The sequence below is a fragment of the Rhinoraja longicauda genome, chromosome 9 (genome assembly GCF_053455715.1).
Source record: "Rhinoraja longicauda isolate Sanriku21f chromosome 9, sRhiLon1.1, whole genome shotgun sequence".
Taxonomy (NCBI): domain Eukaryota; kingdom Metazoa; phylum Chordata; class Chondrichthyes; order Rajiformes; family Arhynchobatidae; genus Rhinoraja; species Rhinoraja longicauda.
The window spans coordinates 58,638,301-58,663,502 of NC_135961.1; the positions used below are offsets into that span (position 1 = coordinate 58,638,301).

General features: G+C 39.1%; 1 protein-coding gene across 3 annotated transcripts in view; it reads right to left on the bottom strand.

The window, feature by feature from the left end:
- ralgapa2 (Ral GTPase activating protein catalytic subunit alpha 2) overlaps positions 1-25,202 on the bottom strand; it is a 330,072-nt gene that overhangs the window by 195,060 nt on the left and 109,810 nt on the right. For 2 of the 3 annotated variants that reach the window (XM_078405596.1, XM_078405594.1), the window contains exons 15-21: positions 23,818-24,055; positions 21,839-22,006; positions 18,109-18,249; positions 15,127-15,270; positions 14,244-14,344; positions 8,304-8,397; positions 7,007-7,189 (exon numbers count right to left, since the gene is read on the bottom strand). In XM_078405596.1, the coding sequence (XP_078261722.1) occupies positions 7,007-7,189; positions 8,304-8,397; positions 14,244-14,344; positions 15,127-15,270; positions 18,109-18,249; positions 21,839-22,006; positions 23,818-24,055 (1,069 nt within the window). The remainder of the gene's footprint in view (positions 1-7,006; positions 7,190-8,303; positions 8,398-14,243; positions 14,345-15,126; positions 15,271-18,108; positions 18,250-21,838; positions 22,007-23,817; positions 24,056-25,202) is intronic. The other variant, XM_078405597.1, reaches the window with a different exon arrangement.

Here is a 25,202-nt window from a genome sequence, read left to right on the forward strand (position 1 = left end):
CAAGTGAACAGTCAGCTCTCGAAGTTGATGTGTTGGATGCAGGAAAAAATGGGCAGGGGTAAAGACCTGAGCGACTTTAACAAGGGCCAAATTATTACGGCCAGACGACTGGGTCAGAGCATCTCTGAAACTGCAAGGCTTGTGGGGTGCTCCCGGTCAGCAATAGTGAGGACCTAGCGACAGTGGTCTGAGGAGGGACAAACTACAAACCGGCGGGCGACAGGGTGTTGGGCTCCCAAGGCTCATCGATGCGCGAGGACAATGAAGGCTATCCCGTCTGGTCCGAACCGACAGAAGGTCTACTGTGGCACAAGGCACAGAAAATTTTAATGCTGGTCACGGGAGCAATGTGTCACAATGCACAGTGCATCGCACCCTGCTGCGTAAGGGGCTGCACACGGAGGACTAACAGCATATTAGGCAGGTGGTCATAATGTTTTGGCACATCAGGTCATAATGTTTTGGCTCATCAGTGTACATTGGAGTCATTTTAATTCACAGAGAAGCTTTAAAAAGTGAGTCAAAATGTTAAATTAGTAAAAGTGAATATATAAAGGATAACCGAACATGCTCAAGATGAGAGAAATGCACTTTCTTGCTTAGTAAGAGGATAATTAATGAATAGGTTATCCAGGCAGAATTACAAGTACAACTAATGGCAAGAGAGTTGAACAGATGCTGTGCATTCTATTTTTTTCCAAAGATTGAAGACTGTTTTTTCCACTTAACTAATTGGGAAATTGCACTTATTTTCTCTGCTGGTCTCTTAAGTGACATTTCATCTTGCCAAAGCCTTTGACAATCTATGTATGTCCACATGGCAGCATTTCACCCAACCGTCATTAGCTGACTCTTGAGATTTCCCTTTATGAAACATATTCTGACAACTGTTAACTATTTCCATTGTCTCTTTATACGTCACTGTGCAGAGTTTGCACAGTTTCCTCCCACATCCCAAAGACGTGCGAGTTAAATTTTTTAACTTGTTAATTAAACAATGGAATAATGGATCCTTCAGGATCCAAGGATATACCCAATTGAGCATTTGTACCTTTTTAACTCATAATAAATGGTAAATTATAATTTTTTGTTCAATCACACTCCCAACTTTTCCTCTCTAGAAAATGATGGATAAACATAGTTTTGAAATAATTGCTGAAATGGTTCATAGAATTAACTCAAAAAGAAAACGCAGTAACATTTACTGTTAAAGATACAAATGATAAAAAGTCCACAAGAGGGAGCCTGCCATGGCAAAGATGGTAATCCAGGCATTAGTGCAACTGTCATAGAATCATCGGGCATGGAAACAGGCTCTTTAGTCCAATACATCCAAACCGACCAAGATGTTCCATCTAAGCTACTCTCAGATGCCTGCATTTGGCCCATATCCTTTTAAACATTTCCTAACCACGTTCAAGTGTTTTTTCAATGCTGCAAAAGCACCTGCCTCAACTACCTGTTCAGTGAAAAAAATTGTCCCCCGGGTTCCTATTAAATCTGGCCCCTTTCATCTTAAACCTATGTCCTCTGGCTTCATCCTGCTACCCTGGGTAAAAGACTCTTTGCATTCACTATACCTGTTCCCCTCAATTCTTAGACACCTCTATAAGATCACCCCTCAACCTCCTGCACTCCAAGGAGTAAAACCCTAGCCTGCTCAACCTCTCCCCACACCTTAGGCCCTCGACTCCTGACAGCATCCTCATAAATGTTTGCTGCAATCTATACATCTTTCCAATAGGTACGGTAGCGCAGCGGTAGAGTTGCTGCTTTACAGCGAATGCAGCGCCGGAGACTCAGGTTCGATCCTGACTACGGGTGCTGCACTGTAAGGAGTTTGTACGTTCTCCCCGTGACCTGCGTGGGTTTTCTCCGAGATCTTCGGTTTCCTCCCACACTCCAAAGACGTACAGGTATGTAGGTTAATTGGCTGGGTAAATGTAAAAATTGTCCCTAGTGGGTGTAGGATAGTGTTAATGTACGGGGATCGCTGGGCGGCACGGACTTGGTGGGCCGAAAAGGCCTGTTTCAGGCTGTATATATATGATATGATGATATGATATGAATAGGAGGATGACTCAAACTGAACACAGTACGCCAGATGTGACGTCAGCAACGTTGGTGTGAAGGAATGTTAAAGAAAAACAGTTAAAAGGGGCCTTGAAGACTCCCGTTGAAAACTGGTATCTTCCACTATCAAGGTTAATTCATTACAAATATGAGAAAGACTGCAGGTGCCCAAGGTCATTACTACCTAGTGAAAGAAATCACAGTTTTCACCTCCACATCCCATGAATGACCACTACCTTCAACTGCAATTGACAATAACTGGGGCAGAAAGAATTGATAAGGGTCTGGGATTGCGCTGCTACCATTTGCAAGCATGACATTTCATCCAAGTAATTGCCCTTTTCACAATGCCACATTCACTTAGAAAAGCAGTGAAGTGTCAGTCTGATTTGTGTTTTGCCTAAGCCACTTGCACCATCACTGATTTGCAATTTATGTCCTATTAAAGCAAATATGCAGGAAGACATGACACGAGCAAGAAGAAATCACTTACAAGACAAAAAAGTATCACAAAATGCTGGAGTAACTCAGCGGGACAGGCAGCATCTCTGGAAAGAAGGAATGGGTGACATTTTGGGTTTCAGAGCCTTAGTCAGGGGAGAGGGGGATGAGGGATATAGAAGGGTAAGGACAAGGTGTGAAAACCCTTACCCTTCCATATCACTCGTCTCCCTTTCGCGAATTGCTGAGTTACTTCAGTATTTCGTGTCTATCTTCGGTGTAAACCAGCAACTGCAGTTCCTACCTACACAAAAAAAGCATCACATGCAAGAGAAGTTTTTTGATCAACAAGTTAATGTAAATGGTTCAAGGAATCTGAATGGATTTTGCTGCATGATAACTTGGAGAAGGCATGATTGAAGATAGAAAGGAAAGTGTTGCAATGAAAAGGGGACCTTTAGAGAAGAGATCATAAAGTAATACCCTTTGCACAAGGACTGAACGTGCTACAATTCAATCTGAAACTAAGATCTTAAATTTAAATGAAATAAATTGTTCCATTCTGGAGCATGATTTGTCAATGGTAGAATGGGAAGTTGCATTGAATGCTGCAACAATAAATGAGCAATGGCTAACATTAAAAAAATGAATACATATTTATGACAAATCTATATAGTATCCCTTTAATGTTAAAAAAGTGCAACAGAAAAGGTAGCCCAGCTTTGGCTGTCAAGAATAACGAAATAAAACATTAGGTGCAGGGAGAAGACTCTCTATGTTGCCACAAGCAATTGTAAGCCAGAAAGTTGGATAAAGTTCAGATCTCTGCAGGGAGCTCAGAAATTGACAAGGAATGAGGAAGCAGAATATGATAGCATTCAAATGGTAAAAAAGTCCGTAGATATGCAAAGAGGAAAAGAGACTGGCAAATGTTATGGTAGACACAAAGTGCTGCAGCAACTCAGTGGATCAGGCAGCTGAGATGCTGCCTGACCCGCTGCGTTACTCCAGTACTTCGTCTTTTTCTAGCACAGTCGTGGCTATCCTGCGAGGTCGAGAATGATGGTCTATGTTCTGTTGTTTTTATGAACTCTCAGGTGGCTTATGAGTCCAATCTTGGCTTTGAAAGTTCTTCGGCATTCAGGACAGGTAATTCCAGATGTCAGATCGGGCTTTGGTTGTTGCTGCCTCTCTTTCCGTTTATTTCCCTTTGTTTTCTAATTCTGCGCATCTGTTGGCTTTGAAGGTCGCTGTTCCTTTTTGGATGATGGTTTGCCAGAGTTTCCTGTCCTTGGCATTGGTTTCCCAGTTGTCGATGTCGATTTCACATTTCTTCATGCTGGCTTTTAAGCCGTCTTTGAATCTCTTCTTTTGTCCGCCTCTTTTATGTTTGCCTTCTTTAAGCTGGGAGTAGAAGGTTTGCTTTGGAAGACGCAACCAGTATCTGCTTACTGGATTCTTACATGCCGATACAGGGGAGATTATCATGGGGAATGACAACAAAAAGCAGTAATGACAACAAAAAACAATTAGTTTGTGTCAGTCTGTATAGAAGACAAAGTCCACCGCATGGAAACAGCAGAGAACAACTGGTTGAAAATGCATGAGAAGTTGAATAAAAATGGTTAATTAAAAAGACAGTAATGATCCTTCTCCTCCTTGGAGAAGTTCATTAGCTGAAAACAAACAATTCCCCAGGACTGGATGACCTTCATTCCAAGGTTTCGAAAGTGGTGACTTTAGATAATGGAAGCACTGTTCGCCATTTCCAAAAGTTTACAGATAAAATAGATAACAAATACAATGCTACTATTTAATATCAGGAGAGCCAAAAAATAGGGAACCACAATCATACTAGCCAATTATCAGCAATAAGGGAAAGTGCTAGACAATATTGTTATGTAAGTAATGGTAGGGGCAAAATCAGAATGGATTCATGCAAGAGCAATTTTTTGACAGGCAGACAAAACCGGTTGATGTGGTGTACATGGACTTCCAGAAGGCCTTCAGTACAGTACCACGAGAGAATGTTAAAACAAATTCACAGTATGTGAAATTGGTACCACGGGAGAATATTATACAAATTTACAGTATGTGAAATTGGAAACAATATGCCAGCACGGGAAGAAAATAGTCAGATTAAATAAGTCATTTTGGGTTGGGTTAGAAAGCCGGGATTAGTTGAATGCTGGGACCTCACATATAGCTGTCAACATCAATACTATGAGTAAAGAGACCAAGTATGACATGCTTATGTTTGATTATGTTACTAAACAGCATGGCGCTATAAATTGTTAGAAGGAGCAAAAGATTTTAAGGGGATAATGAGAGGCAAAGTAAGCAGGTGGAATATAATGTGGAAAAATGCATGGTGGTCCACTTTAAAAAAAAACAGTATTTTTTAATGCTAAGATATTCAACAGCATTTCGTTGAGATGGAGAAGAATGCCACATAAATTAATCATAAAGGTCAATACGAAGGTAACCAATAGCTTAGTTATTATTACAAGCAGTTCAGAATGGAAGAATAAAGATGTCTTACTGCAAAAAAGATCTAAGATTGTATATGGAATGTTACGCACTGGTCTATTCTTCTCAATCAAGGAAGGATATACTTGTGATAGTGGAAGCACCAGGAAGATTTACCAGACTAATTCCTAGGATGGGGTTTGTCCTATTAAGAGAAATTAAGCATTCTCTTAATTTAATTTCGAGCTTAGATTTAGAGGTCTAGGATAAGAGGTCAGAGTCTCAAAATAAAGAATCAATCAGTCATTTGAGATGAAGATAGGAAGAAATTTCTTCAGCAGAGGGTTAAGAATATTTTGAATTCCCCACTCAAAGAAAATGTGGAAGTTCAGTTTTTGGGATGTTCAAGACAAAGATAGTTATTTTTATAAAGGGAGAGAGTGGCACTGAGGCAATATTAATACGGGTGTCAGGGGTTATGGGGAGAAGGCAGGAGAATGGGGTTAAGAGGGAAAGATAGATCAACCATGATTGAATGGCAGATTAGACTTGATGGGCCGAATCGCCTAATTCTGCTCCTATTACCTATGATCTTATTGAATGGCAGAGCAGGCCTGCTTCTATTTTTTATGTTCTTATAAAGTAATGATGCTGAATTAAACATTGGGCGAGGCGGCATCGCCACCGTCAGGAGACTATATACTTTGTACCCAATATTGGAACATCAGTAAGGATGGACGAGACTTTTTTAAAAAGCATATGAAACGAGACAAGAAATTGGTTGTATCTTAAATTGATGGAATGATTCTTGAGTACGGTAAGAGGAGTAGGGAATGATACTTGAGTACGGTAAGATTTTTCTCATTTGGTAAGACAGATTACACTTACTTACAGGCTGCTTCTTAATAACACTGCATGAAGCATTGGAATAAATGACACCCAGCTCTATTTTCTAACACACTAGAAAGATCACATTCTGACACAAACTTCATCTCCAACTCTCTTCCCTGGCCTGACCTCATTCTCAATCTGAATATGATGGTTCAAGCTGATTAAATTTCTAATTACATGGCGATTCAATTAACAAACTAGGAGCCAGGGATTATTAGGGCAATGGGAAAATTTAGATTCAACAGCATTTATATATATTTTTTAAAATCAGGATTTCAAAACAAAATCTAGCCTTAGTATTGTTTTGAAAACACTACTAGTTCACTAACTTCTGCCATCCTTACCCAGTCTGGCTGATATGCAACTTCAGACTATCAACATGGTTCACAACTTGCTGCTTCCTCAAATCAGAGGAATTTGGAGATGGGCAATAAGTGTCCCTATTAACACAGATTACCTACAGTAATTGAGACTGGATCCAACTATCCTTCCAAGAAACTAAGCCAGGAGAAAGAAAGGAAATTAAATGGAATATAATTTCTGAAAATATTCACATCAAAAGCAAAATTTCATAGATCTTAGAAATGTTTATTCAGGCCATTTCTGTTCTGTTGCAATAAGAACATAAACAAGTGCAGGATATTTCCTCTGTAATATTTAATATTTCTCTTCAAGTGATTCACTTTTATTGTAACATAATTTTCTTCACTGTATTCCACGCTCATACGCCATTTTGTGCAGGAACATACTTCTTAGAAATGTGCAACTATTCTTACAAAGAGCATTATTGATTCAATATTCACAATTTTAATATTTAGCATGTCAAATACTTTGACATTTCTGATCTCTTCCATTAGGAATTAATTTTTCACAGCTGCACTTAATTTCCAATTCCACACTTGCCTTTTAATATCGTATTAAATATTGGTTTTCTATGGATCTTATTTTATTCCTGATGAAAGGGCTCCCAAAATGATTAACAACACTGTGTGGTTTAATACAACTTGAAGGAAGCACCATAACTCTAATGGTTATTAAAAAAAAGCACGTGTTCAATCCCTCAAGAGAAAATTGCAAATTAAATAAACAAATACAGATTAAAACATTAATTTGGCCTTTTTATAACTCCTACCTGCATGAACGGTAGCTTTGGAATAATTCATCTTCTGCCAATTGTAAGTTGTATCTGCATCAATAGCAACATCTGCCACACCGATATCTGATCCTTCATCAAACGCCTTCCACTGCGATAAGGAAATCTCCGTTTCATTGGAATTATTAAAACCATTGGATGTTTCACTATTAATACTCTCACCTAAGTGTTAAGACAAAAAATAGTTATTTTCACATGCAGAGAACATTGCTCCTTCAGAATCATGAAATCTAAGTAACATTTTAAAACTTTTATATCTTTTTAAAAAAATTATACATCTAAAACTATCTCATGTAGGAATTCAATGGGCAATTCAGTAAGCGAGGAACTCGGGCATAACGAGTACATAAATCAACAATATCAAAGTAGTGAAAACAAAGTGTGAGAAATATTCAAAAGCTCGGGCACCATCTGAAGACAAAGAAATAAGAGTGAACTGATAGCAGGTCATTGACTTGAAATGTTCACTCTGATTCATTTGTCCCTGATGCTGCCTGACTTTCTAAGTACTTCCAGCAGTATGATTGAGCCTTTAGAAATACAGTGTGGAAATGGGTCCTTCGGCCAACCAAGTCTGCACCGACCAGCGATCACCCCGTACACTAAGACTATCCTACACACGAGGGACAATTTACAAAATGCCACTTAACCTACAAACCTGTATGTCTTTGGAGTGTGAGAGGAAACAGGAGTGCCGGGAGAAAATCCACGCAGTCATGGGGACAACGTACAAACTACATACAGGCAGCACCTGTATTCAACCATACCCGGGTCTCTGCTGCTGTAAGGCAGCAACTCTACTGCCGCACTGCTGTACTACCCTATGATATTTCACATTTTCAGCATCAAATTTGTGTTATTGTCTAGTTACAAAGGACACCCTCGAGTTTCAAGTACTCTGTGTGGGGGAAAACAAAATAGCAAAGATAACCCTATCTTAATAGCTTAGAATCATGGTCAGAGTCAAATTGTACATCTAATCTGAGTGACCTGATCATAATACTGGTCCACCTGTATAAGAAAAAACTCATCAGGTTCTTCTCTAAACCCCTGTACTTTATTTTAAAGATGCTATAATTATTATAAAATGAAGAAAGGGCATTCAAATTTCAGTATAATCGATATGAAGATTTTTAAAAGAACAGATTTTCTGCTGTTAGGTGTTGTCACAGTGGAAGGTAGCTCAGGAGCTCACTCCTGAGCTCTGGCTAATTAAAATATTCCAAAGCACAACGCAAGCCCAATGAACCGAAATATTAATGAGTTCAAGACTCACACTTTGCTCTCAATTTGAATCGTTCTTGAGATGTCTGAAGTTCATCTGGATTACTTTCTACATCACCTGGACTGCTGCTTCTACATATTGTGATCTGCAAGAAAAAAAAGAACAAGTGCATTTTAGTACTATTTTTAGATACGGTGAATGACATTTATTTCTCCTTGATGTTTATGCGCTGTAGATTTTGACGTCATAAAAAGACATACATATTTAAACATGCATGTCTTTGGGAATGTCAATCTTCAATAAGTCCAGATGGGCTGATAGTAATTCAAAGATTGCAATTTTTTAAAAAGAAAGATAAACTAGATTTAAATAACAGAAGTTCCTTTCTCAAAAAAACAATGGAGATAATTTTAACTTTTCTTCTGGAAAGGTCCCCCTTTTTTAAGAGAGGGGTACCTGTTACAAAATATGCTTGCAGATGCCTTGGTACATTTATCATTCTAAATAACAGTGGTTGTTGATATTCTTCATGAAGGTTGGAGGAAAGTTCAAGTTAGGAACAGGGGACGTACAACGAGATCTGGGTGTCCTAGTGCATCAGTCACTGAAAGGAAGCATGCAGGTACAGCAGGCAGTGAAGAAAGCCAATGGAATGTTGGCCTTCATAACAAGAGGAGTTGAGTATCGGAGCAAAGAGGTCCTTCTGCAGTTGTACAGGGCCCTAGTGAGACCGCACCTGGAGTACTGTGTGCAGTTTTGGTCTCCAAATTTGAGGAAGGATATTCTTGCTATTGAGGGCATGCAGCGTAGGTTTACTAGGTTATTTCCCGGAATGGCGGGACTATCATATGTTGAAAGACTGGAGCGACTAGGCTTGTATACACTGGAATTTAGAAGGATGAGAGGAGATCTTATCGAAACGTATAAGATTATTAAGGGGTTGGACACGTTAGAGGCAGGAAACATGTTCCCAATGTTGGGGGAGTGCAGAACCAGGGGCCACAGTTTAAGAATAAGGGGTAGGCCATTTAGAACTGAGATGAGGAAAAACTTTTTCAGTCAGAGAGTTGTGAATCTGTGGAATTCTCTGCCTCAGAAGGCAGTGGAGGCCAATTCTCTGGATGCATTCAAGAGAGAGCTGGATAGAGCTCTTAAGGATAGCGGAGTCAGGGGGTATGGGGAGAAGGCAGGAACGGGGTACTGATTGAGAATGATCAGCCATGATCACATTGAATGGCGGTGCTGGCTCGAAGGGCCGAATGGCCTCCTCCTGCAGCTATTGTCTATTGATACACTAATAATGGAAGAGTTAAACCATATAATGCACATGTTATATACCAAATTTATGCAAGGTCGTCTTTACAGCAATAATTTTGCAAAATCAGTTTTGCCGTTGCTTTGAGCAAAGCTTTCTGGCACTGAAGGTCAGCGGTCCTTTTTTGATCTTTCTGAGCCCATAATAAACTGTTCCCATAATAATGGCCTGACTTTGATTTCAACTATTTGTGGAAAGATTGTTGTTATTTAGGCAATTCATTCAGCAAATGATACATTATTGCAATAGGATTTAAATGCAGGAATAGTGAGGTCTTCCTCCAATTCAATTCAGGATTCTGGTGAGACTGCATTTGAAACACTACACATAGGTTTGAGCTCCTGATTTAAGGAAAAAGAAACTTCTAATAGAGGGAGTATACCAAAGATTCATCAGATTAATTCTAGGGACAGCAGGTGCGTCACAAGAGCAACATTTAAGCATAGGCTTGCAAGTTCAGAAGAATGGGAGGTAATTTAATTGAAATTCCTTATACACATTCCTTATAATGAGCTGACTTTTTTTCCTCAGGCTAGGCTATCTGTAATCATGGACACCGTCTCAATGTCCTTTTGTACGTGCTCAGCCATGATCGCATTGAATGGCGGTGCTGGCTCGAAGGGCCGAATGGCATACTCCTGCACCTATTGTCTATTGTCTATTCAACATAAAAATAAACTTATTCGCCCAGTCTTCACTTCCCAAGAGAACTGAGCAAGTGTTGTCACTTAGTATATTCAAGTACTACACAGTTTTAGCTATAAAGGAAATTAAAGAGACGCAAGAAACTGCAGATGCTGGAATCTTCAGCAAAAAACAAAGCATTGGAAGAACTTAGCGGGTTAGCGACATTTCTGCACGGAATGGAGAGACAGTGTTTTCGCTTGGGACCATTCTTCAGACTGAGTGGAGCAGAGAGAGGAAAACTAGGCAGGAGAGGTGGGAATGGGACAAAGCCAGGCTGGATAGCCAAGTGATAGCTGGATATAGCTGAGGTGGGAGGGGGTGATTGGCACATGGATGGAGTAAGTAAGGCTAGAGGTGAAAATACGACAAAAAAGGGTGTCTGCTGCGAAAAAGAGGTGAAATGTAAAACTGGAGAGATGGATAAGAGTTAAGGAAGGAAGGAAGGCAGGAAGGAAGGAAGGAAGGAAGTGCATTTTTTAGTTGTATAGTCAAGAGCATTCAATAATAGGAAGAAGGAATTGGTCCAAACAAATCTCACTCACAACTGACAAAGTTCATGTGTCTTCTCATGGTTCAGGATTTGAATGTCCCCGATGGATGTCATTACAAAATATTTTAAAAGAATACTGCTTTAGCAGCCAACAAAGCTGGTGATGGAGCTTTGCTGACTGGTGAAAACCTTCCAGAGGAGCTCAGAGTAGGACTGGTTTAGATTCACCCACATCATTCCATTATCGTATTGGGGTTCTACCACAACTCAGGGCCTTATTGTTATACTCTGGAACCATCTGGATAAGAACACAGGGCCACAGGTAATATATACGGAAAATTCAAAGAAACCTGCTACAGTAAATCGAAATCTTACTAACTTCCGTGCAGTTTTAGTTTAGTTTAGTTTAGAGATACAATATGGAAACAGGCCCTTCGGCCCACTGAGTCCGCACCGTCCAGCGATCCCTGCACATTAAAACTATCCTACACACACGAGGGACAATTTACACTAATACCAAGCCAATTTACCTACAAATCTGTACGTTTGTGGAGTGTGGGTGGAAACCAAAGATCTTGGAGAAAACTGACGCAGTCACAGACAGCACGTACAAACTCCGTACAGACAGCACCCATAGTCGGGATTGAACCCAGTCTCCAGCGCTGTAAGCACTGTAAGGGAGTAACTCTAACACTGCACCATTAAGACACTTACATAGTTGTAACAGACTTTGCTTTACCTTCCGAAGAATTACGTTTATTTAAATTATAAGTTACAAATCATTAGAACAAATTGAAAATAGGAGTAGGCCACCAGTCCCCTCGATCCTGCATCGCCATTCAATATGATCACCCTGATCTATGCTGGTCTCAAGGCCTCTTCTGTGCAGTTCTCCATAATCCTTGATCTTTCAAATATTTATCTCTCTTCTTAAATATTTTTAATGGGCTGGCCTCTATTACCCTCTGAGGCACAGAATTCCAGGGACTTATTTCTTTCTGAGAAAACAAAATTGCTCACCTCAGTTTTAAATGACCGTTCACTTATACTGCAGCTATGCCCCATGGATTGTGACTTTCCCACTCATGGAAACATCTCAACATTTACCTTGTCAAGCCCCCTAAGGATCTTATCCGCTTGAGTAAAGGCCAGCCCTCTTCTTGTAAATACTAAAATACATAAACAAACCATCTTGGCTTTTCTTACAAGATAACCCTCTGAACTCAGTTGAACCTCATTTGAATTGCTCTAATGGTACTGCATCCTTTTTTTTTTAGGCAAGGGTCCAAAACTGAAAGTAGTCCAGGTGTCGCCCCACTAACTGTAATAAAAGCTTCCTATTATTAAACTTTAACCACTTTGCAAAGGAGTGCTGTTTGCCTTCTTAATTACTTGTTGGACCTGTTGTTAACTTTTAACCAGAACACCTAGATCCTTCTGAACTTCACTCATTTACAGTCTTTATCAATTTAGATAATAATCCACCTTTTGACTCTTCTTACCAAATTGCATGTGCTCACACATTCCCACATTAAATGTTATTTGTCCAATCACTCAATCTATCTGCAGCCAATTGCAGAATCACAAAATCCCTTCCACATATTTTCATATCAGCAGGAAACCTGGAAACCTTACATTTTGTTCCCTTCTCTTCTCCAGGTCATTAATGTAAATACTAATCAATTGAGAGACAAGAACTGATCTCGGGGGCAGTGCACAAGCTACATCCTCCATGTCATGGAGTCATAGAGTGATAGATACAGTGTGGAAACAGACCCTTCGGGCCAACTTGCCCACAATGGCCAAAATGTCCCAGCTACACCAGTCCCACCTGCCTGCATTTGGTCCAAATCTCTCCAAACCTGTCCTATCCATGTACCAGTCTAACTGTTTCTTAAATGTTGGGATAGTCTCTGCCTCAACTACCTGTTCTGGCAGTTTGCTCCATACATCCACCACCCTTTGTGTGAAAAAGTTACCCCTCAGATTCCTACTAAATCTTTTCCCCTTCGCCTTAAACCTATGCCATCTGGTCCTAGATTCACCTATTCTGGGTAAGAGATGCTGTGCATCTATTCCTCTCATGATCTATTCCTCTCATGATCTTATACGCCTCTCTAAGATCACCCCTCATCCTCCTGCGCTCAAAGGAATATGTCCCAGCCTACTCGACCTCTCCCTGTAGCTCAGACCCAATAGTCCTGGCAACATCCTCATAAATCTTCTCTGTACCCTTTCCAGCTTGACAACATCTTTTCTATAACATGATGCCCAAAACTGAACACAATACTCTAAATGCGGCCTCACCAACATCTTATACAACTGCAACATGACCTCCCACTCTATACTCAATACTCTGACAGATGAAGGCCAATGTGCCAAAAGCGATTTTGACCATCCGATCTACCTGCGACTCCACCTTCAAGGAACCATGCACCTGCACTCCTAGATCCCTCTGCTCTACAACATTACCCAGAGTCCTACCATTCACTGTGTAGGTCCTGCCCATGTTAGACTTAGCAAAATGCAACACCTTACATTTCTCTGCATTAAATGTCTGAGAAGGACCCATTTATTCAAATTACATTTTCTACACAACAACCAATTTTCTATCCATGCGAACAGACTACCTGCAAAACCTTCCTTACCATAAATTACCATTTAATTTATGGATGAGCCTCTTAGGTGGTACCTTGTAAAATTCCTTTTGGAAATCTAACTACACTATATCTGCTGGTTCCCCTCTATCAACTCTCACTTTCACATGCTCAAAGAAATTGAGCACATTTATCAAACCCAATTTACTTTTCAATTCCAATTTGATCAAACAATATTTAAAATATTAAAATGACTTGTAATTATAATCAACAAAATTTGGGGTGCATGGTGGCACAGCGATAGAGTTGCTGCCTTGCAGCTCCAGAGACCCGGGTTCAATTCTGACTATGGGCGGTCTGTAAGGAGTTTGTACATTCTCCTGTGTAGGAAAATAGCCGCAGATGCTGGTACAAATCGAAGGTATCACAAAATGCTGGAGTAATTCAGCGGCTCAAGCAGCATCTCTGGAGAGAAGGAATGGGTGATGTTTCGGGTCGAGACCCTTCTTCAAACTCCCCGTGACCTGCACGGGTTTTCTCCGAGATCTTCGGGTTTTTTCCAACACCCCAAAGAAGTACAGGTTATTAGATTAGTTGGCATGGTATAAATGTAAATTGTTCCTTGTGTGTGTCAGATAGTGTTAATGAGCGGGGATTGCTGGGTCGATGCGGACTTGGTGGGCCGAAGGGCCTGTTTCCACACTGTTTCTCTAAACTAAACCCCCAAATTTTATTTTCATATCTCTATAAATAGGCAAAAATTGAATAAAACGCACAAAGAACATGTACTGATTCCTCGTTGCAATTTAACTTAATTGGCAGAAATTACTTACATTTAATTCTCCCTTAATTACTAATAAACAAATACTTCAGAATTTAATTTTGAATGTGCATTGCCTTACAATTGGAGCCTCATTCTCTTTCCCTCCAGACCTTCTGCGTTCAGCAACAGTGATCTTTGATTCAGAATTACTGAAACTAGATGAGTGCTCTCTTCTTTGTTCTGCAATAAATACGAAAAGTTAGAAATTTATGGCTATAAATTTATGGTTCACAATATAGCAAACATCAAATTGATTTTATTTATAAGGAGAATGTTTATTTGGTTGAATATTTCCAATCCATATATTATAGCAATTATAAAAGATCATGGCCATGAAATGGTGCCCACCTGTCTCAGGATACTTATAAAAAAAAGTATAGAAAGACAGAACAGAATAATTTATTAAATATCTGTAAATAGCTGGACAGAAAATGCACTCCACTGGTTAGTCTCTCTTTTTTAAAGACAAAGTATGTTTTATTGGATAATCTACAATTGCCTGAAGTTCCATTACAAATGTACATTTGAAAAAAACTTGGCACATTTTCAAGAATAACGGGAGTAGCAATCACAAGGCATGCTTGCAACTTGTTGGTTACCCAGTGAAGGTCTGGCAGCAATGGAAATCATAAGTTTCAAGATTTTGTATTGGAGATCTAGATTTGCACACCACTCAACAGGCTGACATATTCTCGTACATTCCAACAGCTCGTGTTTAATTGTCAGGAAACTGGTGTGATTATTTTTCTTCCTTACAAAAAACATTCTAGGCCTCGGGTAATTCCAATCAATGAACCCAAATAGCCTTTGACTTTTGAGATTTTATTTGTATAATTTTTTTAATTGTTTAATCTTCATTCACATTCTCATTTTAGGTCCCATTCAAATGACAGTGAATGCCCTCAAAATAGAAAAAAGGTGATTTTTAAAAAAGATGAATTTTGTTTAATTTTTCTTATTACCTTGCATCTGATCAGCGTATAGCTGTTCCGTGAGGTCAGACGTACTGCTGCTATGGGTGAGTTTTTGTTCTTGTTCTACTATTGTGCCAGTAATCATTTCTTCTGCATCTGGTATACACTCTGTTTGCTGTGGCTCTTCATCTTCTATATGCACACAACAGGAGTGGTAATGAGTGAGAGAATCCAACTTAAGGAGTATACTTCCCTAAAAGGTGTTCTTTGTGAAAAAGAATATTTGAAATGTACACATAAAACACTAGTTATCAAACAAACACATCCTCCCAACCCACTTTAATGTAGATATGAGACTATGTGCTCAGATTCAATAAGTGGCTCGATTAAATCCAATCCCTCTGTACCGATGTACCAAATCTAATTCTAATGGCATCACGACTGTTCGTCTTTTATAGACACCAAGTGCTGGAGCGGGTCAGGCAGCATCTCAGGAGAAAAAGGATGGGTGATGTTTCAGGTTGGAACCCTTCTTCAGACCCAACCTGATGTTGTGAAATTTAGTTCCGACCCAAACATCACCTATTCCATTTTCTCCAGAAATACCACCTGACTTGTTGACTTACTCCAGCACTTTGCATCTATCTTTGGTACAAAGCAGCATCTGCACTACCTTCTTACACTGCTCATCTTTTATATTACACTTCTTCCTGGTCTCATAGGATTTGTGCAAACCAATTGTGATAAAACTTTTCTCTGTCCACTAACAATCCAAATCATTTGCAAGAAGGAATTTAAGTATTATGCACAACCCCCACAGTAAACATCCTCTAGTATTGTGAAAGTATTTCATAAAAGACGCAAGCTGTTGAGGCAAATGGAATTTGTGCTGCGCAATGAAAAGTTATCAGAAAAGTAAAAAAAAAGGCACATTCACAAAAATGAATGGAATTACAAATTCTATTTGCATTGCTGCATTCTATGAAATTAAAACTAAATACTTGGAGAAACACAGGTTTGAACGGATATCATTATTCTATGTAAATAGCTGGACAGAAAATGCACTTGAAAAGCAAAATAATTACTGTAAAAGCAGTCCAAATTTATGTATGCATTAATGGCCACAGGATGGTAGATTTGTTTTCCAAATAATTCTTTGTTAATTATTGTCAGGCATTTAAAGAAGATTATCAGCCTGGCAGTTTTTACAGTCAAAGGCAAAGCTTCTCCGGTCAGGTTGCCAAAGAACTGGAAAGGGCAGCACGGTGGCGCAGCAGTAGAGTTGCTGCCTTAGAACGCTTGCAGCGCCAGAGACACGGATTCGATCCCGACTACAGGCGCTGTCTGTATGGAGTTTGTACGTTCTCCCCGTGACCGCGTGGGTTTTCTCCGAGATCTTCGGTTTCCTCCCACACTCCAAAGACGTACAGGTTTGTGTGCTAATTGGCTTGGGTTTGTATACTTGGTATAAGTGGGTAAGGCTAAGCAGCGCCTTTACCATCTTAGACAACTGAGGAAATTCAGAGTGTCTCTGAGGATCCTTCATTGCTTCTACTCTGGGGCTGTAGAGAGCATCCTGTCCGGCAACATTACAGTCTGGTTTGGGAACAGCTCTGCCCAGGACAGGATGGCCCTGCAGAGAGTAGTGCGTTCGGCAGAACGCACCATGGGAACTACACTCGTCCCCCTGCAGGACCTATACATCAGGAGGTGCAGATCCAGAGCAAGCAAGATCATGAGGGACCCCTGCCACCCCAGTAACGGACTGTTCCAGATGCTACGATCAGGCAAACGCCTCCGCTGTCACGCTGCGAAAACGGAGAGGATGAGACGGAGCTTCTTCCCACAGGCCATCAGGACTGTCAACTTTTATAACCCCAGAGACTAAATTTTTGTCGACACTAATAGTAACTTATTAAGTTTATTTATATGCTGTAACTGTAATTCTTTTTTGTGCACAACCCGCAGGCATTGCCACTTTCATTTCACTGCACATCGTGTATGTGTATGTGACAAATAAATTTGACTTGACTTGACTTGAAATTGTCCCTAGTATGTGTGGGATAGTGTTAATGTGCGGGGATCGCTGGTGGGGCGGACTCGGTGACTCGAAGGGCCTGTATACATCTGTATCTCTAAACTAAACTAAATTACATTGTTCAGGCCCAATCACATCAATGTTAAACAATTGAGGTCAGCAAGATGGCCCCACGACATCCTGACCTGATGTTGGGAGCCGACAGGCCACAATTCATGGTAATGGACCTGAACAGATCAGATCCACTTTAATTAAAATGTTATTACTGTAACAATGAATTAGTTTATATCTCGGAAATAATAATTCTGTACTTAAAGATACATTTTGACCTGCTGATAATGATTTTAGAGCAAATGATTTCTAAAATCTGTGGAAAAAAATCATGAGCCATAAAACGGCTGATTTTCAAAATCTATCTGCAGGTATCAAAGTTCCTCTTGAACCTATGCCTCTCACATTTTTTATCATCTCTAGAAAGTGCTTTGATGTTATTGAACAGATTGAGCAACTATTTAAAGACCAGGCAGCAGCAATGAGTTTGTGGGACCTACGAACAATCAAAATAGTCAACATATAAAAAAGTAAAATTTTAATAAATGAAAATATTGTAAGAAAACACGCAACAGAAGTTCAAGAAAAGCAGCAACAAGTTAACCAGTGACTTTGATATAATTAAAATAAATCGTATTACATGCACCTCATTGTAGCTGAATTGTTTAGAAAATGCATTTGTATGCACAAATTTAGCAGTTCTTCCAGAGAAACACCCCATAAACGTTTTACACAGAAATTAGCAAAGAGTAACAGAAAATATTGACATTTAAGTGAAGTAATAGTAGTGAATGATATTACTTCAAGCTGATAACCAAATTTAGCCTCTATTCATTCCAATGCGTGCTCGACTTTTTCACACAATAGCAGGTGGAAAGAAACACAAGAAACTTGAGAGGAAATAAGACGGTTACGAAGAAATACAGCTTTGAGTACAGTACCTGACAGTTTCTGAGAGGAAGAGACATGAGTGATGCCAGGTAAAAGAGAGCTCACAGTATGAAGAAGTAGAGGCACACTTTTGGTGCTTGGCAAAGCTTCACAAAGATGCACACAGTTGCTGATAGATTGACTTCGCTTAGCTTCCAAAGAAATAAAGCAGGCAAGATAATTAAAAATACGTTAAATATATATTTCTCAGAATGCAATAATTAAAAATACTTTGCAGTCCTGTAAATCCTATTAAAGAGTCAGCTCCCACATATGATTTCTTAAAATGTGTTCTTGCATGAAGATGACATGACACAATCACATGTAAAATTTCAAAGTCAAGAACAATAAGAATTATTCTTATTGTTGGTTGAACTCAGGAGGAAATGGAGTTGAGAATGTCGTTATAAGTTTGTACGGTTTCAAACATCCATGGTGACATCTAAATGGATAGTTATTTAAAGGCACCACAGCTAATAGGTATAACAAACATTTATTGTAATCTTCCTAAGCAATGGTAATCCAGCATTTAAACCAGAACCACAAATCAGTATTGAGGGGCAGAGCTCAATATTGCACATGGAATAATTACTTTTCACTATTTTCAGTCATGGTTTGCGTTAAACTATTTGTCACTAATTTTAATGTATTGCAAAGGAAGTTCTGTGTACAGCAGATTGAAATTATTAATTACATTTCCTTTCATTTCACCTTAACATTAGAAATATAATGGTTAAACGAGAGAGAGTGAGAGCGAGATGGAAGCTTTGGCTTTGCCAATGACTGTGGGGGAAATCAGCAGCCCTATGGCATTATAGAGAAATTATATAGAAATATTTTATAATAAGGCATACATGCAAAATAGATTACTTAGAAATGAAAAACCATGGAAGGTCTAATAAAGTGCATGACAAATAAAGTGAAGATAGACACAAAATGCTGGAGTAACTCGGCGGGACAGGCAGCATCTCTGGAGAGAAGGAATGGATGATGTTTCGGGTCGAGACCCTTCTTCAGACTGATTCTCGTCCCGAAACGTCATTGATTCCTTCTCTCCAGTCCCACTGTCCCACTGAGTTACTCCAGCATTTTGTGTCTATCTTTGGTTTAAACCAACATCTGCAGTTCCTTCAAATGACAAATAAAGTGGCTGTTCCAAATGCCACAATCTATTAAAAATGAGTTTGAGGTATCACAGTTACTTGCACACACCTTACAAGCAATTGTAACAACACAATAGGAACATATAACAGCTACTGCATTTCTAATAATGTCATACAATATTGAATGAGTGGGAAGAAAACATTTGGATGAACATTTACAGTTCATTATGAATTACTGGCTAAAGTCAAGGAACTGTGACAAGTCTGAATTACACTACATGAAATGTATGTAATAAAACATCTGCCATTTTAGTCAGGGATTATACTGTCGTACGTTCATTCATCAGTGTTTTCAAAGGGTATCTTCAATTATATGGACAAAGAAAAATTAAAACTGCCATTGGTTCTCTGCCAGATCCCACATACAGCAAAACATATTACTCTGCTGTTCACTGCATGGAAAATTCAATTAGGCAAACGGTTCATCATGAGAGAAACTGGAGGTGGCAAACATCTATTACGTCTTACATAGGCACAGATGCGGCATATTTAAAAACAGCCCTCATTATTAAAGACTCGTCCATCTGGCAAATCTGTACACCTTTTAACAACTAATTCCATCAAATCACAGTAATAGAGATATTAAGCACAAAGGGGCTTATGAAAGAAGACTGTAGTTGGTCATTATTTATTAAAAAGGACCCACACTTATTTACAAATTTGGCCTTAATTGAAAAAAAAATTGAAGAAATGCAAACATGATTTAGTGTGAAAGCCGTGGGGCTTATGAAAAGCAAACATGCTAATCACACCAATTTGTTAACTGTCAATGGGGATAAGTTTATTTGCCAATAGCTTTGTAACTCTGTGTCAGCCAGAAACGGCACCTGAGAAGGCAAATATGCACCATCTGTTTGCCTTTCATCTTTAGGCTGCACTCTGTAAAAGGAAAGCAAAAAGAAATGGCTGTACACTCTTTCATTAGGTCTTGCAGTTAATAATGATAGAAAATCTACTTGTATCCAGCCGGACGCACATTTCTTTATAAGCAAACAAAAGAGGACATCTGGGGATAACTCCTAGATAAACGAGTCATGACACCAAAGAAAAATGAAAATAACCTTGTTTTGTTCCACTTTTCTGAAATTAACACAATTTCAGAACTCTGTGCAAACTGTACAGTTTGTGTTTTAGGATGTGTTTTCTTTCACTCAGGTTCTTTCAATTCATCTCACAATGTTGGGCTTCCGAAGCAAATTGAATGAAAGCCCCACTAGTCACAACTAATAAAATGTGTGTCTCTCCCATTAGCACCCAAAGTGATGCACGATTTGGCACGAATTTGGACTGTTAGTAACTATAGCACCTGATGTGCTGAGTCTAGTTTTATTAACTAGTTAACCTTTCAACTAAGTTATCTCTACATTATTCGAGCCTCATGCACACTCTTTAACTTGCGATATAATAATCCAAGGGGGCACACAAACAAGTTGGCTCCACTATTTTAACAGACACAAGAGGTGTATTATTCAACAGAAGGAAAATCTACAACAGATACAACAACACATAATTGTAAGTAGAAAAACCACCTGTTCAGAGTCATTACATTAAGGCAATCAAGTGACAATTATAGAAATGTAACATGAAACTTCAACTTAGTCCTACATATTGGCTAATGTACATTGAATATAACATCAGATTTATGATTTAAAAGATCATATCATTTAAATAATACAATGTAAAATTTAAATTATTTTTGAATAATGAAACTGTACACCAGCAGGTTCAGAACACCCAAAGGATCTGACTAAACTTAGAGATCAGACCTGAATGATAGAATCACAGAGCACAAGAGGTCATTTAGCCCCTGTTGGTGCCAACTTTCTGTAAGAGCTAAGCAAATAGTTACACAGCCAGGCAAATTTCTCTTTGTGACACATGTATATAATCACGTTTTGAAAGTTACTGAATCAGAATTTATCACCTTTCAGAGAATTCAATCCAGATCATGTTAACTCATCATATAAAACAAATCATTTTCCTTTACTCTCTCTCTTCACCCCCCCCCCCCCCCCCCCCCATAGACTTTAACCTGTGTTTTTTTTAAAATAAGATTCCCAATGGGAACTGGTTTTCCATGCTTAACCTTGCCAATTTTTCATAACTGTGAGTACCTCCGAGTCTCTTATGCTTCTACATCTTATGAAAACTGGCTTTGCCAATCAATTCACATTTTTGAAATCTCTCATCCGAGGTGCCATACAAGTGACCCTTCTCTTCTGCCCTGATATGTGGTGCCCAGAAATGGCGCAAAATCTTGGTTGAAGTCGAACAGGGAATTTTGAGATTTTAACTAAAGCGTTCATTTCCAATGCCGTTGTTAAAAAGGCAGAGGTCATTTGTAAGGAGCAAAGGAAATCGGGTAGAGGGGAGGGAAGTCGGCAAAGAAGCCAGATGTAACTAAGAAATACAGGCCCTGACTATGAAAATGGAAGCATGTTGAAATCTAACACATAATTACCAGGCTTTTAATTACAAAAATATTCATGCAAGTATGCAAAAAAAATGACAACATGCTACACAAATTATTGCGTTGTCTAAAAACAATTCATGAATAATTAAGCCTTCAGCAGCATACCTGTTGCTTTTTGACGAACAATATTTCTGGCTTTTTCAACACCTGGAGCACCAGAGGTAGTTGCACTTCTAAATCGCATATGTTCTTGTGTGCCATCAGCTTGATTTCTCCAACTTAGGGAAAAGGACCTACCTACTCCTGTTACCTTACTAAGATCTTGATGTATACCTTAAACATTAAAGATACACAAAGCATATTAAAATTAGCTCTACTGGTTTTCAATGTTTCAACTTTTCATAGTGTCAACTCAACATGATAGTTTTATTAAAAATATATAGAACATTAATGCCTCTATAATAGTGCGGAATTAGGGATGTCATTTTATAACTCGGAACCCAGATTTCCCTCACATCCTTTGGAATTTAAAAGCAAGTTCTAATAATCCTTCAACATTTCAGACAAAACTATTGAGATTGAGAAATAGCTCAAAGGTTGCAACTCATCCCTGGCAATGGGGCAGAGACAGAGGGCGATTGAGGATCAGTACAACTCAGAAGTCCACAACACTCCAAGAGGAGGAATGGAGATGAGAGGGGTCAAGAAAAGCCAGAATAACGGTTGCAACACACACCTTTGAGCTATTAAAAGATTGTGGCTCAAGGATCTCAACAGAACCACTGAGATCCTAGAATCCCTGCCACCCTTTTGTAACCAGGAAATATCTAGTAATAAACTGGGTTAAAACTGAGATTTGCAGCTTTATTATAATATTTAAAATACCAACTGCTTATTTGGAATCAGATTTTATCAATTTCACCATTTTACAGTTCACCTAACCAAAATCCACCTGTTTTGGGTTTAAGAACCCCATCAAATAGTAATAAATGCCGCAAACCGCCGGGAGGGAGGGTGAGGGGGAAGGGGGGGAGAAGGCAGGAGAATGGGATTAGGAGGGAGAGATAGATCGGCCAAGAGTGAATGGTGGAGTAGACTTGATGGGCCGAATGGCCTAATTCTTCTCCTATCACTTATGACCTTATGCTTTAGAAGCACTAAGTCATGAATCCAAAATAAAGTTTTCCACAAATTGAGAGATAATAACCATCTTCCAGTGCAATTCAATGACATAACCAGGATCTTATTTAAACAAGTACCATTCGTCAAGCATACTGATGAATGACAATTGACCACTGGGTTTCATTTCTCATATTTCTTCCCACAAAACATACTATAGACAATAGACAATACGTGCAGGAGTATGCCATTCGGCCCTTCGAGCCAGCACCACCATTCAATGTGATCATCGCTGATCATTCTCAATCAGTACCCCGTTCCTGCCTTCTCCCCATACCCCCTGACTCCGCTATCCTTAAGAGCTCTATCTAGCTCTCTCTTGAAAGCATTCAGAGAATTGGCCTCCACTGCCTTCTGAGGCAGAGAATTCCACAGATTTACAACTCTCTGACTGATTTTTTTTTTCCTCATCTTCGTTCTAAATGGCCTACCCCTTATTCTTAAACTGTGGCCCCTGGTTCTGGACTCCCCCAACATTGGGAACATGTTTCCTGCCTATAACGTGCCCAACCCCTTAATAATCTTATATGTTTCGATAAGATCCCCTCTCATCCTTCTAAATTCCAGTGTATACAAGCCTAGTCGCTCCAGTCTTTCAACATATGACAGTCCCACCATTCCAGGAATTAACCAGGAATAAACCTACGCTGCAGGCCATGAATAGCAAGAATATCCTTCCTCAAATTTGGAGACCAAAACTGCACACAGTACTCCAGATGCGGTCTCACTAGGGCCCTGTACAACTGCAGAAGGACCTCTTTGCTCCTATACTCAACTTCTCTTGTCATGAAGGCCAACATTTCATTGGCTTTCTTCACTGCCTGCTGTACCTGCATGCTTCCTTTCAGTGACTGATGCACTAGGACACCCAGATCTCGTTGTACGTCCCCTTTTCCTAACTTGACACCATTCAGATAATAATCTGTCTTCCTATTCTTACCACCAATACTAATCAGTTACATTACCTTTTCCTCGTTGTTTTTTCTCTTTTTGTTCACTCAGCTTATCCAGTGGTAAGTTATTCATATCCAACCCATATACACATCTTGCTACCACCACAGTGAGAGAATCCATGATCTTTGCCCACTCAGTGATCAGTTCATTCCACATGGTCAGAGATGATAGCACAGACAGTAGTTCATCCCAAAGCTCTCTTGAAATGAACACACTCAAATTAGCCCGGATCCAAGCAACGATAAGGGTCTACAATACACAAAAGAAAAATGTTTAAGATGTAATCAAATGACTCAAGAACAAATATAATAGAAATTAAAAGGTACAGAAACACTGCATTTGGAACATGCGGCTAATTTTAACCATGTAAACATCCTGGAAAACAAGAGCAATGCATCAAAATCAAGATTTTGACTAATTTGCCACAAATAGCAGTTAAAAAATAAGAGGTACAAGAATAATCAATGAATAAGGTATTCACCTGTTCAGTACTGCCTTCAACCACTGAAGGTCACCTCACCTTCTGTCTCCTTTCTCTGTTCGTTTATTTATTTACTTATTTATCTATTTATTCATTTCCCTATGTTCTCTAAATCTCTGTAAAGCGTCTTTGAGTATATGAAAAGCGCTATATAAATAAAATACATTATTATTATTATTATTATTATCCAATGTTCACATATTTCTTCTGTGACTATTTTATGGTGTAATGCCCATAGGTAGTACAGCAAGTTGCATGAAGGACATGGAAATTTGAAAGGGATATAGCGAAGATAAGTTGGCGGTGAAAGATCTGGGAATTAAACGTCGGGGTGAAATGTGAAATTGTCCATTTTACGAGGAGAATTTAAAAAGCATATTAAATGGTGAGAGATTTCTGAGATCTGCGGTACAGATTTGTGTGTCCTAGTGCATAACTTGCAAAGAACAGGGAGTAATTAGGAAGATTAGTAGCATTTATCATTCATTGCGAGGAGAATCAAATACAAAACTAGGAATATGATACTTCGGTTATATGGAGCATGCTGGGAAAAACTACATTTGGAGTAATGCACGCCATTCTGATCTCTTTATTTAAGTATGCTGTTACATTGGAGGCAATTCAGAGAAGGTCAATTGGAATGATGTACTGGAATGAACAGGCTCTCTTAGAAGGCTCATTTTTATGGCCGGGATTTGATTGAAACCTGAAGACGTTTCTCAAGATAGATGGTGAGATAGCGTTTCTTCTTGGGAGAAAACAAACATTGTTCAATGTGATTAATTTAAAAAGTACTCCATATGGGATGACACATGCATTTAGGGGACATTCTTCCACTCTATATGCAAGATACAACCCAAAATATAATCTTAATTGGATATTATGAATAATATAAGCATATAATAATAATAATAA